The sequence below is a fragment of the Paroedura picta genome, chromosome 4 (assembly GCF_049243985.1).
Source record: "Paroedura picta isolate Pp20150507F chromosome 4, Ppicta_v3.0, whole genome shotgun sequence".
In the NCBI taxonomy this organism is placed as follows: Eukaryota; Metazoa; Chordata; class Lepidosauria; order Squamata; family Gekkonidae; genus Paroedura; species Paroedura picta.
In genome coordinates, this window is record NC_135372.1 from 94417708 (window position 1) to 94434408 (window position 16701).

Consider the following 16701-nt stretch of genomic DNA (forward strand, 5'->3'; position numbering starts at 1 on the left):
TGAGGCAGAGCTGGCTTTAAATAAAGTGGTCTACCGTCTGTAGTTTGAGCTTGGGGCTCATTTGTGAAAATCCCCAAGCAGGAATCTTAGAGCAAGAGTAGCCAACCTTAATATAGCTGGCAAAGAGACCAGGTATAAGTAGCAAGCACTTTTTCTGGCTGTACTGAAAATAAATAATCAATGATGGCTGGACAAAGGCCACAGGAGAGGTCAAAGTCATATAACGCCAAGAGGTAGCATCAAATGCTGGACCTTGATCTAAGGCTGACAACAGAGTCAATATGGCAGTTGTATTAGAGAAAGAGTTTCTTCCTGTAATACAGGAATTCAGAGCATTGTCTTCTCATCGCCTGGGGCTCAGGCAGTCAAAAGGTGCTGCAAGACAAGTTACCTTTATCCAGTCATTCATCTCCTCCTGGGACCTACAGAGCAAAAAGAAGTCACGGGTTACAGAAAATTAGTTCTAAGCTGCCTCTACTAGAAAGGGGAAAATCCCTGCTCAGTAGTTACCCAGCTTGCAGTTCCAGAGTCCGCTGCTTCCCTGACACAAGGAAAGCATGAGGAAATTCCACATCATTTAGTTCTCGAACCTGAATCGGATAAGGGAAAGCATGGACGTTAGAGAAAACATTTTCCTGTTTAGGGTATCTACAAAATCATCATCATCATCATCATCATCATTATGTGGAGGGTTACAACAATCTGAATAAAATCCCAGTAGAAACCCCCATTAAAATCCCCATACATAAAAACATAACACAGATCCAACTAATCACAATAACAAAAAGGAGATATGGTGAAAAAACTTGAATCACTATCATTCCCCCAATAAAAATCTTAATGAGGGGGGTTAGAAGAGAGGCGCAGATGGAGACCGCAAGCCTCCATTCACACCGCTCTATCCTGGAAAGGGAGCCATACAGATCTTCCTTGCCATGCCATCCTCAACCATAGACCTGGTGGAAGAGCACCGTTTTGCAGGCCCTGCTGAACATTGGAAGCTCCTGCAGTGCCTGTAGCTTTATCAGTGAGCCCATTACGGATGTGCATTTAGCATAGACACATAAATGTCTCTCCAGGGTAAGGTCAGGGGAAATCTGTTCTTCTTTTTGGAGCCAAAGGGCAGAGCACCACCATCTGGCATGTCCTTCTGCCAATTACGACATCACTATCCCCTTCCTCAGTGTAGTTTTTAAAAATAAATTGTTTAATAACTACAAAGGAGTATACAGACATTTGGCCCAATAAATATGCCTCCCTCCAAAGTAAGATGAATCATGTTGGATCAGACCAAAGGTCCATTTAGTTCAGCATCCTATTTCCTACAGTGGCCAATTGGATGCCTTCAGAAATATCCCTTCTTCACCATGATTCCTGTAACTGGAGCAGCCCAGGTTTTGTGTTTTTCCAAAGGTTTAGTAACCAAACAAATGTCTAATGCAAATATCAGCTATTGACAACATCATGTAGATCCAAAACCCTTTTTTAAATCCTCAAGTGCCCTTTGATATCAGCTTGTTTTGACCTCTCATTGATTTCACCAATATGCCATCCCAAACAGTTAAGGACAAAAATTGTGCTGCTGAAGGACTAGAGTAAGGCGTGAGTCCATAATGCTTAATTGGCAACTGAGCACAGAGTGAAAGAATGCACAAAGTGTTTACTATTTACATAGCACAAAATTTAAATCCTGACAATTCCCACAAGTTAATTTGTTAGTAAGTCATTCATAACCCATGTACCCATTGATCACAGTCATCCCATCCCTCTCATCCAAGTTTTAAATTTCTTTCAGGAAACCTTCTAGCAGTATAATGATACAACTCAATTTATCTTGTAATACAAAGAAACACTCTACCATAATTAAATTAATGTTTGGGTTTCTTATTGATAATTTATCATGATGTTACAATTTTATGGAATGTTTTTTTACTTGTCTCTGAAGAGTCAGCATAAAGGTCTTCTAAATAAAATAAATATATTTCCTAAATAGATTCCAAACACAAACCTAAATAGATACATAAAGTCTCTCAACGTATTTATACATATGTGGGCATAGCCTACTACTCCTTCTAAGATCAAATCAAATTCTTTGGTTGTTTTACATCCTGTTTTCCTTTTTTAAATGAACAGCTGCCATCTTTTAATCCAGAAATGTGCAGGAGAGGAATGTGCCATGACATGCAGAATAAATAAACAATAAAAGTCTCTGACCTTCATGTCCTCCACACAAATCCGACTGCGCACCTGAAATTCTGCACCCACATGAATGACTTTTGGCATACAGTACAGCAGCAGGTTATTAAACTGAGAAAGACAACACGTGGAAAGGAAAAGTTATCTTTGAACAAAACTGGACAAATTGATCTTCCAGGATCTAATCTAAAACTGGTCAATATGAAATGGACAGTGATACAACTGTGTGCCTCAAATAACCCCTCCCTCTGAAAACAAAGGCATGTGAACTATTTTTCAAACAAGGACATAGAGAAAGCTACTGTAAACCCTCAAAGAGTCAGGAAGGAATGTGGTCAAAGCATCACTTCATCTTCTGTGATCATGAAAGAACATCTAGGCTAGGTTTAAAGTACTACCCTATCAAAAATTCCACTTGCACCATCAGGAGGACCTTATAAAGGCACACTCCTCTGACACTATCTTAGTACTTCCATTCCATACAGCTAGCTTCATCTCCTTCTGGTATACTCTTGGGGCCTTTCCGCACAAGGACCAATGTTCCCAATTGGTCCCGCAAAGCGGAAACGCTATTTTAAAAAGTGCAATCTTGGCGTTACGCATACCTGCCTTTTTAGTGGAATTCAGTAGCGTTTCATTAGTTTCCCACAGGTTTCCGGTCTCGCAAAAATTGCTAGAAAGGAAGCGATTTTTTCTGTGCTTTGTCCCACCCCTGGCCGTCAATCAAACGTACAGCCAATGGGTGGTTGTTATCATGCCCCGGGAAAGCCTCTTTCCCTTTAAGAACATGGTTAAAAAAAAAAAAACACGTTGCAACGAATATGCCTTGATTCTTCCTAACCCATCTAGCTGGCAGCTGGCGTGTGAGCTGGTGATTCATTGTTACCACGCTCCCCTGAGTGAAAAGAAAAATCCCCCCCCCGCACGGGCGTGATTTTCGGCCAAAAATAAAGGGAACTTGCTAACGGGGTTGTGCTTGGGGACTTAGGGGAGCTTTAAAGCACTGTAGCCAGAGAAGCCTCGTGGGGTGAATGAAGGCTCGCTGGTTTGTTGCTTTCTGCTCGCTCCAAGAAAAAAAAATGGCGATCACTTCGCGGGAAGTTCGGAAGAGAGAGCCGGGGGAGGGACTTTGTTGGAACCACAACAATGGGAACGCACAGGTCTTTTTTGCTACTGTTGCAGATTGTTTGCAAGAGTGTAGCGCTTTTCGGAGGGTGAATCCACTTTTCCCGATTTCCCTTTAAGCGCTACAACGAATCGCTTTTTGCAGGACTGTTTCAGGAGTGTGGCAGATAGTGTGCGACGTTTTGCGGAACTGCAAATTAGTAGCGTTTACAATTTGCAAGCCTTCTGCTACATTGAAGTCGTGCGGAATGGCCCTTGGTCTCCCATGCCAGTATTAGCAAGCTTTCCCCAGGAAGATCTGGCCAGTTCAACATCTCTTTGCTTCTCTCTGATCCTTCTTCAGAAATAATGTGCAATGTCACAACATTTTGTATAAAGGCATGCAGCACATGTAAGCAGATGGTGAATTCCTTAAACAAGGCTGAATTATAATAACTCTGTTAAATTTATCTTAGTATTCTATGTCGCAAGGTTTTAAGCTGATTTAATATAAAAATTTAATATAAAAATGGACTCCGGGGAATGGTAGAGGACAGGAAGGCCTGGAGGATCATTGTCCATGGGGTCGCGATGGGTCGGACACGACTTCGCACATAACAACAACAATATAAAAATCAACTGAGAATGCCCCACAGCAAGGCTGTGGCTGTGGTAGAACATCTCTTCAGAATGCCCAGCATCCCCAGTTAAAAGAACCTGATATCAGGTGACATTAAACACTTCCACTTGAGGCCCTGCAGACCAGCTACCAGACAGAGTAGGCAATACCTTCTTTTAGAGATCAATGGTATGATGCAGTATAGTATAGCTTCATGAGTTCATAAAGCAAACAATACATGCTGCAATTGGGATAAAGTTACTTGCCTTTTTCTGGCAAAGTTGCCATGCTCCTGCGTGTGGATAGACTCCTAAAGGAAGCCATGACCTTCAATCTGCAAGACTTGAGCAAGGCTAATGAAAGGCTGTGTGGGAGTCAGATACTTTCTCTGTATCGTTTCTGTTTCATGTAAACTGCCCCGAGCCTTCAGGGAGGGCAGTACATAAACATAATTAATTAATTAATTAATAATTCATAGGACTGCCATATTGGAAATGACAGCATATAACACATACACAGTTGTGACCTGAACATTAGAAATTGCTATCAGGACTGCTTCAGAGTAGTGCAAGCCTATACAACTTGTTACCCAACACACTGAGTATGGTTTGACATTCATGTATTGAGGCCTGCCAAATACTAAGAATTCCTCTGTTTTTGCAGTTCTGGGCAGAAAATAAGGACAGTCTTATTGCATATCACAAGGCTGGTACAGAGTTTGGGTTGTAGAAATCATACCTTGTACATGAGTGGATATTCTAGGATCAGGTTTTACATGCTCTTACATTACCCCATGCTATTTTATATGTTCCTTTTTTACTTTTAAAGAGAGCCATTGCAGAAGACCTAAATTTATCTCCCCATTCATTCATGAAGCTCACTAGGTGACTTTGGGCCAATCACTCTTCCTTATCCTAACCTACATCACTGTGTTATTGTGAAGGCCAAGTAGAGGAAGAAAGAGCCATGTATGTCACCCTGAGCTCCCTAGATGAAAGATAAGGTTAAAATGGGATTAATTTTTATCATCAAGCTCTTCTGGACTATGCAAAAGAATGCAGATGTCCAACATGCTACCTACATTTCCACCATCCCAAATACCTTACCAAGAACAAGTATTTCTCTGATGTACTGTTGTGGCGTAAGGAAATTTTTTGAACAGGCCCCTCCTTAATTAGTTCATTTGAAGGGTCAATGATGTCATCTTCAAGCCCCAGTCTGTGGTAAACATGCCAAAGGTTCTGGAGACGTTCCTGAAGAGTCACCCAAGAAAAAGATAGTTGACATTGGAACTCAACCATTAAGTTCTTGATCTGTAGGCAAGGGAACTAGGCACTTACCATTTCTTCAATGGCAGCATTTGAGTGCTTGGCAGCAGTGAAAATCATTTCTAGAGCTTCTACCAAAAAACAAACAAACCAGCAGAGAATTCAGGGCACTTCCACACAATAAGCTTAAACAACTCTTAGGCACATTTCGAGCAGGCTGCTGTAACAGCAGTGAAGTGATGCTCCTTTTCAAGGGTTCAGGGTTTCCCTATCTACATAACTAGGATGAAACAGTAAAGGTAAGCCAAGATTATGTTCAGTGAGAGAAGGATTTTTCTCCTCCATGCAATGCTGTGTGGTGCAGAAAGCTGCATTTGATGGAATTTCTACCATTTTCAGAGTTCTTAAATGAAAAAGCTCTTAGGTAGATCAAATATAGCAACCTTCTTATAATAGGTGAGCTTGTTACTCCCATACCTCTTAATCTTCAAATATTAATAGTACATGAATGAAATTTAGAAGGAGGATGAAGGGACATGCTGTGAAGACAGCATTTGCCCCAAAGCTCTGGAATTAATTAGGATGAATAGGAATGTCACCTAAATAACCATCTGTGAAAGGAAAATCCCCTTTAGCCTCACAGACAAAATGGCACCTTCCTTCTTTGCATTTAGAAAGGACCAAATGGGACTCTTACTCTGTGCATCCTCCTTGTCCAGTGATGCTGGAGGTAGCTTTCGAATATAATCCTTCAGCAGGAGTTCATATCTGGGAATTCTTTGTACTGGCTCCAGCATATGATGCTGCAAAGTTAAGTTGGCAGATATCTCTCGTCTCTGGAGAGCACCATAAAGATACAAGAAAAAGAAAGAAAAACCATGGTACCCAGTCACACAAATGTAATGGCCAACCTCACCATTTAGCAGCCCTAGATTACTGGCTAGGAAGTGTTGATAGTGTAACTGATGAAAGGGACAATGCCTTGGTGCAAGATTTTCCACAGCTTTGGGAAAGCAGTTTGAGGCCAAATGGAAGGAAGACAGTGGGATACCAGTGCCATGACCTAACGTGTGACATAAGGAGTAAGCTGAATCAACTTACGGACACCCGGGGTTTCCCCAAGAGTTATAAAACAAAAAGGATAGAGTCAAATATTAAAGGAGGGAATGGCTGGCTCACAAGACTAGATGAAGGAAGTCAGTTGTATGGTTATGCAAAATGGATGAAGAAAATGTGGCATGGGCATGAGCATTTCATTGCTTTGCATAGCATGCCAAAATGCCTATGTCCTTTGCTGCATACATATATCTACACATCATGATATCCCTGGATTTCTTCTCTGATAGGAAAGTCTAGGTAAAAATGCTACTGTATTAGAAGCTGTGAGGCCACTGAACCTGGATGTTTGAGATGAGCTCCTGGAATGGCAAGGACTTCTCAGACCATGTAGCAATCAGCTCCACTGCCTTGTCAAAGTTCTTCACATATTCACTATACATCTTCAGGAAAGGAGCTACCTTCTGGATGATGTCCCCAATCCTGGAATTTGAATCCCTGCAATCAGAGCCCAAGAGAAGAAGTCTGCTACTCACATCCCTGGAAATGCAGCCCAAATGGGCTAGCAAAGCTGCCTTGGAGAGATCTCCATATGTCTCCATTAACCAGCTTTGGCTAGGCACAACTAGCATTGTTTTGTGACATCTGCAAGAGTTGTTGTTGGATGCAGCCCAGCTCCTAGTAGGCAGCCACCCACATTTTGAAGAATGCATCACAACACAAAATGTCCTTGTTTATTAACATCTTCCACAAAATGAAAACTAGCAAGTTGAATGAACAGTCTCAAAATTGGGCCTTTTCCCAGAAGCCAAGTTGGTAAGTACAACATGATACTTCTAATAGTTATAGTGTATTTTATGGAAGCATCTTCTCAAGAATGGACAACAATAATCACAAGATAATTGCAAAACTCTTATAATTAAATACACTTATTTTAGAGAGTTATATACTATATACTGATACTGATGACTGTTTGTTTGTACAATGCCATTCTTGCATCTGCTCACAATAAAAGATATAGAAAGAGTTAGTTTTTATACCCTACTTTACACCAAAGGAATCTCAAAGCAACTTACAATTACCTTCATTTCCTCGCCACACAACAGACACTCTGGGAGGTGGGGCTGAGAGAGCTCTGACAGGACTGCTGTGTAAGAACAGCACTATCAGGACTATGACTAGCCCAAGGTCATCCAGCTGGCTGCATGCAAAGGAGGGGAAATCCAACCCAGCTCACCAGATTCAACGCCACTGCTCTTAACTACTACACCAAGCTGCTTTATACCAATCAGTTTTTTTCTGTATCATAAAATATAAGCTATAGAATGACTATTTCATTCTTGTTCATAATGGAACAAGACAGATATGTCATTTAAATTTTATTAATCAACATCCAATTCAAAGCATGTCTGTAAGTGTTGTAAATGCTTCTAATCAAACAGAATAGTTTCTGAAAATTGAGAGTAGGGGGAAATCTTCTAGTCTGTTAATTATTCTGGTACCTCATTATCTCTGTGCCTCACTTCTCTAAGAGCAGCAAGGGGAGAGAGTGATCCAGCAGACATGTGTATCAGCCAACAGAGTACCTTCAATCCAAACAGCATTATAACGTTTTTGTGTACAACATTTCCAGTTTCTACCAGACATTGCATCATTAGTGGGTTTTAATTCTATACATCCACAGGTTCTGTGTTTGCATGAGCTATTTTGTTTTCTGGGAAAGTGCTTGTTTTTGTTAAGAGGTACACTAGTCAAACTGGTAGTGGGAAGGGAGGAAGCAGCTTGCCCCATGCCTCCCCATAATACATAAAGCAGACCCAGGGTGGTGAACAACTGTATAAATCCAGGGCATTTCAAATCAAAATTTTCTAAAAAACTCTGCTCATATAGATATAATAATAGATATAATACCCAAACCCAAAGTACAGGTGCAAGTACAGGAGGGAGGTGTGCAGGAGAACACCTTTACTGTAATTGAGTAATTGAGACTGGATTTTTCTTGGCTGTGAGAATTTTAGGCAGTTTTCTTTTTTCTACCACATCTTACAGCACTTTATTGCATGTCTTGTACTGTTTTTATTTTATTGTTAATGGTCTGATCTAGTGTGTGTGCATCTAATGTATGTAATATACTGGTATTTATTGCATTGTTTTTATATCCCTGTAATCCACTTTGATTTTCAGCATAAAAGAGAGATTATCAGTGAATTAAAGAAATAGATGAATACGTTTTGAAATAAAAGTTGCTAAACAAATGTCTAGCTCAAAATGTCCTCAGCAAACATCCTCAAGAGTGTGGATTTCCAGTCTTACAACATGCCTCCCGTTTACCAGTCCTGTTTTACTTCCCTCTTGAGGTAATCTGGGGAGCTTGATGCTCATCACTCACCAGTTCTCCATACGTTTCTGCAGTTCCGGCAAAAAGAACTGGGAATGGAACTGGTAGATGGATGAGATATTGGAGAATATCATTTTCACCACATCTTCGGGGATAGTTTTTCCACCTCTGGCTTCATTCATCAGCTCCAAAAAAAATACCTGGAAAATTACATTCCCAGACAAGTATCAAGTAAAGGCTCAGCTAACAATCCTTCGCTTTTATATTATTCCCCAGGTTGGGCCTCTCAGTATAAATGATTCCCTATTTTAAAATAGGGTATCTCCAGCAAGGCCAGCAAGATGCAGGCTCTTAAAATCTCATGACAGACAGAGCTGATAGAATGGCATTTTCAGGAAAGCTGGCAGTCGCCTCACATCTCTCAAATATCTTCATTTCGTGTTTTAAGAATCCTTGAGCAGCATTTCACTTGCAAAACTGAGTTTTCCCAGAACTATTCATTTCACAGACTGTACTTTAGTTCCAGCTTCCTGATGAGTACTACAAGGCAGCTATTCAGCCACCTCTTAGCAGTTCTTTGTTTGCTGGGCCTCATCCTGACACAGATATATCCATTGCCCACCACTACTGCACAGGGACATCAACCAACAATAGCTTAAGCCTGGTCTAGCCTGGCATGACAAAATGACCTGCCAGGTCAGTTGCAAGGCAGCTGCAAGGCTAAAGTGCTGTTTCTCGGGGAGGAAGTAGCCAGTCAGGGAAGGCAGACATTAGTACAAGTTTGTACAAATTAGTACAAATGGTGGGACTGCTTGTTTACTTTAGTGTGAGCCTGTTAGGAACTGTTTTTTTAATAACATTTGTTTTTGGTTAATTTCAAAGTTTGCCTCTGCCTGAAATTTCTGATTAGGATCCTCCCCCTCATATACATAGGTGGAAGAATCTTGCTAGTTACCCCTCTCACTTAGGAAGTCTCCTAAAATTGCAAATTCCTCTATCATATATTCAGGTCTATTTTAGGTAATTATAAATAAACAAAATGGGGAGGGGATTAAAATCAGGACCTATCTGAAGACTACGGCCCCAGGTGAGGCCTGGGAATCTCCCAAAATTACTGATCATCTCTACAGTACAAAGTGCAAAGATCAGTTTCCTGGGATAAAATTGATATTTGGAGGGTGGATTCTAAGGCACTCTATTCTACTGAAGTCCCTGTCCTCTCCAGGCTTACTCCCAAATCTTCGGGAGTTTTTAACCTGCAGCTGGCAACCCAATCCTCCCATGGGTGGCCAGGAGATATCTGACAATTCTAGTAGGGACTCCTGATATCTAAAACCTCTAATGCTGCAAAATTCATTCTTTACATGTATTGTTAGTCTGATGGTATCGCCATAGTGATTCCTACAGATGACTATGAAATATGAAAAATAAATGATAATTACTTTCTTGGTTTCTTTCCTTTTGCTGCATTTCAGGACACCACAAGTGAAAAGTAAAACTAAAGCAAAGCTTTTCACTTAAGGGATTATGTTAAAATAACCAACCATACAATAAGGGAACAACAACAAATTCACAACTGTCCAGCAGTAGCACAAAATTCCTCAAGGGACAATTAAGGATATCTTAATGAGGAATTCAGTAAGGAAACATATTCTTTAGTTTTAATTTTTTTGACAGAGACATTTCACTGGCAAATTACCTGATCCAGAAGATGAAGGCGGTTGACATAGGCCTTCTCTGTTTCTAGGAGCTCGAAAGCTATTTTTTTCTCTTCTGAGTCCTGCATGTATAATGTAAATAAAACAATTTTGATCATGCTGCGTATTAGCAATGTACATTCTCTGTGAGCAGGGCTGGGGTTGGGAGTTTAGTCCGCTGCCAATCTTTCTGGTTTTCTGGGTTTTATTGTTACTGTTGGATTTCTGTTCTTTTAAGGGGGTTTATTGTGGGGTTTTATCTACTGTTGAGTGAATGAACAAACAAACTAACAAACAAACGAATGAATGGAGGCCACCCTGACTCACCCCCAGACTCTTTGGCCAGATGTCTGGAAGCAGTGACGGGTTGGCTCAAGTAGAGGCGAATGAAGCTCAGTCCTTCAAAGTCCTGTGATTTGGTAGGAAAGCCAAGCTAAGCTACTAAAAACCTACCTGGCCCCAGAACACCTAGCCACAGTGATCTAGGCAATGGTCACCTCTAGGCTGTATTTCTGCAACTCACTCTGTGTGGGCCTACCCTTAACCCTGACCTGGAAATTTCAACTGGTGCAGAATACAACAGCCAGAGTTCTTACAGGAATACCTTGGAGGGCCCACATCCAGCCAGCATTCCAACAGCTGCACTAGCTACCAGTTGACTACTGGATCAGGCTTTAGGTTCTAGTAATCACCTTCAAGGCTATACACGGTCTGGGCCCTGAGTACCTGAGGAATCAACTCTCCACCTACACCCCCCCCCCCCAAAGAGCATTGTGCTTGGAAACAACAACAAATTGGTGATTCCTGGCCCCATGGAAGCTCGACTGTCCTCGACCAGGGCCAGGGCTTTCTCATACCTGGCCCCCAACAAGTTCCCAGATGACAACAGGGCCCTGCCAGAGTTAAAACAATTCTGCAGGGCCTGCAAACTGCAGCTCTTCCACCAGGCTTTCGGTCAATTTCACCAACTAGAGCCCAGAGGTCCCTCCCATCATCAAACTGCACTCACAGAAAAGAACAGAGGTACAGTGCAGAAAAACTGAAGTAAACTGTCCTATTTGTTGAATGTTGTTTTTGTGAACTATTTCTATTTTGACACAAGTTCCAGTGCTTAAATATATTGTATATTTTCAAACCAATACATCTTTTATACTATACGGTTTTCATGAAAGTTCCAACGTAGACAACCCTGAGTCATAAGGAAGGAAGGTATATAAATAAAATTTAAAAAAAATAAAATAAATATTCAGCAGTGAGGCAGCTGCCTGTCTCCTCTTGATGAGTACTGGGGTTTCATGTACCAACACAATAGTTGTTGGCAAGTATCCGCCATCTGCACTTCTTCAATAATCTGGTACTGAGTTACCTGATTTCTGCAGGCGTCAGAATATGTCCTAATATTTGGCTGAGAATCTGCACTCGGGTGAGATCTCCAGTTGCTGTGAATGATCTTGCCTCGGAAAGAGTTGAGAGATTTGACAGAGAACCCTCTGTGGCCTTGTGGCAGCACCCTCACTGGCTCCAGACAAGAGGACATCTGGCTGTGTTGTACTGATGAGCCTTTAACTTCACTTATGGCTTTTCCACCTGCTGCAGGAGGATACAAGGAAGACACCTTGGGATGTGGTGCTGCCAGATGGAGTCTTGACTGAACATGAGGATCTTCTTTTTCAGGATTCTGGTAAGCCCTGGCCAAAGAAAGGCAAAACTGTTTCAGAAATCATCTCTATTAATTCTATTTCTGCAGAAGAAAACACATTTCCAAGCAATAATTCCCATGAGAGTCAAAGTAACAGTGGGATCCTTTTTAGCATTCACCTATTATAGTAATCCTTATGCATGCATATATTATCTTTAAACCACTCCGCGGTATTAAATAAAAGAGTAAGGGGTAAGTGGGAGGAGAGTGGGCGGGCGCTGTCCGGGATAAAAACTTGGAGGAGCGAATCAGGTGCCGCTTCGCGGGCCAGGCAAAGTGCGCCTCCCCATTGGCCACTTGCCCCACGCCTCCAACTCTCCACTCTTCCGAGGCTGCCATTGTCGCCTCACCGCCCGCAGCACAGTGAGTCGGCCACGGGCGCCAGCATGGCTGCCATGGAGGAGCCTCCCCACATGCCGCTGGGCTGACGGAAACCTCCTTTCCCTCCGCCCACTGACACCCCTTCCCCGACCTCCACACTCGCCCCTACCCCCCCTGCGCCTCCCCAAACGGGTCTCCCTGCCCCGCAAACGAGCCCTTCCCACACCGGCCCACACGTCCTTTCCCGGACCCCAGTCGCTTACCATTTGCCCCATCGCCCGCTTCCCCACCGCTTTCGTCGCCTCCCCGCTGCTGACGCCATGCCACCAAGGCCGCCTGCCCACGCGCCACTCCGATTCCCTCCGTGCCCTCGCCGCCGCCGCCGCCCCTGCCCGCACAGATGGCAAAAGGGCGGGGCCGCACCCGCCAACGACGCTGAGCCGGCCCTCGCTTGGCTCACATCACCTCCGGGCCCTGGTCGTGCCGATGGCTACAGGGTGGGGCCACACCCACGAACAATGCTGAGCCGCCCCGCCGCCTCTGCCGCACCTCGCTGCAGTCGCCCCAGGACCTGCCCTTGCCGCTGGCTACACCCCAGGACCTGCCCTTGCCGCAAACGCCGCAGAACCGAACCGCCGCCGCCGCAACGCCTTGCTGCCCTCTTCCCCCGGCCGTCGCCCTGCCGCACACCCCGATCCTCCAGCCTGCGACAGCACCCCCGGCCTTCAGGTACTAGCGCCCTCTGTATTCTAAGGACAGCGGGCTTTATTTCTAGTTATGTAATAACATTGATCCTTTTTAGCATTCACCTATTATAGTCATCCTTATGCATGGATATATTATTATGTAACTCTATTAAATTCAGAATTAAGGCGTAAAGTTAGGACAATCTCAACTCACATACACAGACACACAAATGGGTGGACATGAGGAAATACAAAACTAAGCCATTTCAATCCACTGTGGCCAGTGTGGTAGCTGAAGTGGTCAACGTGGCACTATCACTGTGTAGTCATCTGCCAGGGATAATATCTATGTTCATGCTGTAAAAACTTACATCCACTTTTTTCTGAGCATTTAAGCTGCAGTGATAAGTACATGAGCAAATGAAGCCATTTTATTCTGGCCAGTTAGCAGCCTTAAGAGCTCTGTTTCTCCACTGTGCAATTAAGTAGTAAAATGAATAAAGAAAGGGAGGAAAAGATTCTCTTGCACACTTATGATTCTAGTTCTGTACTTACCTCTGATTAGACTTCCAATTTGTCTAAAATGTAATAGAAACAAGGACTTCTCAGATCGCCACAGAAATGTTCTAGCCTTAAGTATTCAGCAGCAATTGTTCCCAAACAGCAAGCATTTACATATGTATGCACTGAGCATTACAAAGGCTTTGTCCATGCATGTGTGAACAGTGTGCAGGAGGAACCCACTCATCGATCCACTGTATGCCTTTGCTAGTGTCTCTCAGAAACATGGCTTACCGCCCCTTCTCTACTGAAGTGCTGCAGGATCATCTATTTGTATTTCTTTTAGACAAGGTTGGCCTACAGATACCAAAACCTAAGCAGAGAAAGAAGTTTCCGCATTTCTGTGTTCATATTGAAAGTTGCAGTCGAAAGCTGAATCCTTTTTTCTGTTCCTCCATAACATGCCTAAAGCTTCCCTATCCGTCCAAAGGTCAGCTTCTATTTCCTCTTACTAAACAGTTTCACCTTTCAAAAATAAACTACAACTCAAGGTAAACAGAAGCATTATATGACAGCAGCAGGTCTAACTAGTGTAATGGCTACATTTATTTATACACTTTATTTACATATTTCTCTTTGAATTTATACCCCCACCCTTCCCCAGAGACTCAGGGCAGCTTACAGGAAGGTTTAAAATACATAATTAATTAATTTTTACTTTAGATTTAAAAAATTTTAAACTAATAATTAAAATTAAATAATTAACCCCATCAATTCAGAAATCTACATCTGTCTCCTCTTTACAAGGTTACTTTAGATGGGCCATACAGAGTTCTTAGTTGGCCTAAGGGGTGGACTTTCAAGACTAGCATATTCTTTTAGGCCTCAACAGTAGGCCTGGAGGAAGAGCTCTGTCTTACAGGCTCTGCAGAATTGGTTAAGATCCCTGATCTCATTAGGTAGAACATTCCACCAGGCCAATTTCACCGCTTTGGGGCCAGGGACCCTGAGCGACTTCTGGTCACTGGATCTGCACTCTTTGAGGGGCATAGTGGATGAGACACGACCTTTAGGGCTTTAAAGGTTAACACCAAAACCTTGAATTTGATCTGGTCTCCAATCTGGAGCCAGTGCAGCTGTGATTGCACAGGGCAAATATGTGCTCTCCTTTGGGTCCCAGTAAGGACCTGAGCAGCCACAGACTGGACCAGTTGAAGTTTCTGTAGCAGCTGCAAAGGCAGCCCTGCATAAAGCAAATTACAGTAGCGTAATCTGGAGGTAACTATTGCATGGATCATGGTGGCTGTATCAAGTGTCAACAAATAAGGTGCAGGTTGTCAAGCCTGGCAAACGTGGTAGAATTCCTGGCAGGCAATATTGGTGATCTCAGCCTCCATAGATAGGGAATCACACCCAAGTTCTTGACAGTGGTCAATGGGGTCAATTGGACCCTGTCAAGTGCTGGGAGTTGCACTACCTCACCCATGGCATGTTGACCCATCTTAGCTGGGTTCAATTTCAGCCAACTCCACTTGAGCCAGTATACCACAGCCTCCAGACATCTGGCCAAAGAATCTGGCAGTGCAGATGGATGGCCATCAGGGTACTGATGTCATCAGGGTACTGATAAGAACCCAGCCCAAAACTCCAGATCAGTTGGGCAAGGGGACACATGTAGAGAGAGAATAGCTTGCTAAAACAAAGAAATGGAAAAGCCAATCTGATCAACTAGTAGAGTTTTCATGTGTCTTTCACATGGGGAAAGGCTTTTATGGATTCCTATTGCTGATGTGACTGCAGATTAAGTGCACCAACAGCAGGGCTTCCAAATGGCAAGCTACCCCCACACTTTCCCTGCCCCAGTCCTCCAGCAGCAGTCACCTCTTTCTCTGAGCCATTGGGACCTCTGCAATTTTATTTAAAAATCAGCACTAAACTCAAGGCAGATAACATTTGTGGAAGACCCTCTGCTTTGTGGAAGACCTTATTTACCCTCTGCTTAGCTCATATAACAACCTAGCATGCTAATTATGCTTGGCCTGGTCACAGAGAACTTGTAAACAGCATCAATGCATGTAAATATAGCCCAATAAATAATAAACATACAATGTCTGGAATCAGGAAGTTAGATTTAATATTGGATATGCCAAGTGCTATGCCTATCAGAACATGCAAAGAAGTTTTTTATTGTTAAAAAGCAGCCATCAGAGTCTCCAATTTTGACCAAAGCCATTGTTTTGGGTAAGACGAAGTTAGTCCTCAATGAGCTTTATGGTCACCCAATTTAGGATCACTTGTAGTCAAATGAAGAATCCAAGGGCATTTGTCAGAAGCATATCAAAATTTAATAAATTGCAATTTCACATGCTTCATTAATATGACAGCAGCCTCGTTGCCCACACAATTTCTGCTCTTAACCCAATTTGCAGTTGTACAAAGCACCTCAAAACATCCCCTTGTACCTGGAGTTCTCAAATACACCGACAAGCTTAACCACAGAGATCGGTGGATGGCTCTGCTTCTCCTCCATCAGTCTGAATCCCGTTGAGCTGAACCTGAATCTGCAAGTTTCACGTGAAGGATCCACATGTAAAGTCTAGCAGTTATTTTGCTTGCGATCTTTCTGAAAAATACAAAAATAACTTGACAGAGCCACTCAAAGTTCTGAGGAACTTGCAAGTTATTGTCTTCTCTGTGGTTCGGGGCAGACCCTTTGCAAATATTTGGATACACTATAAAAGGAAAAGCAAAGAGGAAGTACAGATAGTGAAAAGAACAGCCTTTACAGAGTTTTACAACTGATTTACTGTACAATCCTATATTTTTCTAAATCCACTGAAACTATTGGATTTAGAAGGATGCTTAGGTTCATTTTATGTTGCTTTGAGGGATTATATACCAATAGATAGAGAGCAGGACTAAATATTTAAAAGACTGGTTCAGATCTCAGTATAGCAGAGGATTCATGCAAGGCATGACTGCGCTGTCACACCAGCAAAGTAGAAAGAATTCAGATCTATCTTACAGATTTATTGTGTTAATACAATTGCAAAGCACACATTTTAAAAGTGATATATGTAATTTTTAACTTTAACTTTATAGTCCTTTTAATGGGGTTTTAATGGGTTTTTAGTGGAACATATGTAATCCGCCAGGAGTGGCAGTCAATAAATTGAAGAAATAAAATAAAAATAATAAACAGTAGAAATTCTACAA

The 16701-nt window shown here is 42.5% G+C and overlaps 1 protein-coding gene across 3 annotated transcripts in view; it reads right to left on the minus strand.

Moving 5' to 3' along the window:
• FGD2 (FYVE, RhoGEF and PH domain containing 2) overlaps positions 1-16205 on the minus strand; it is a 28789-nt gene extending 12584 nt beyond the window's left edge. For 2 of the 3 annotated variants that reach the window (XR_013230399.1, XM_077334334.1), the window contains exons 1-11: positions 15948-16205; positions 11645-11966; positions 10281-10361; positions 8633-8781; positions 6585-6741; positions 5885-6023; positions 5260-5318; positions 5026-5172; positions 2215-2307; positions 511-590; positions 392-422 (exon numbers count right to left, since the gene is read on the minus strand). Coding sequence is in view for 2 of the 3 variants with exons in the window: in XM_077334334.1 (XP_077190449.1) it covers positions 392-422; positions 511-590; positions 2215-2307; positions 5026-5172; positions 5260-5318; positions 5885-6023; positions 6585-6741; positions 8633-8781; positions 10281-10361; positions 11645-11966; positions 15948-16015 (1326 nt within the window). In the remaining variant the exon portion in view is untranslated. Of the gene's footprint in view, positions 1-391; positions 423-510; positions 591-2214; positions 2308-5025; positions 5173-5259; positions 5319-5884; positions 6024-6584; positions 6742-8632; positions 8782-10280; positions 10362-11644; positions 11967-13539; positions 13955-15947 lie in introns of those variants that run through there. The other variant, XM_077334335.1, reaches the window with a different exon arrangement.
• Between the last annotated feature and the right edge of the window lie 496 nt (positions 16206-16701).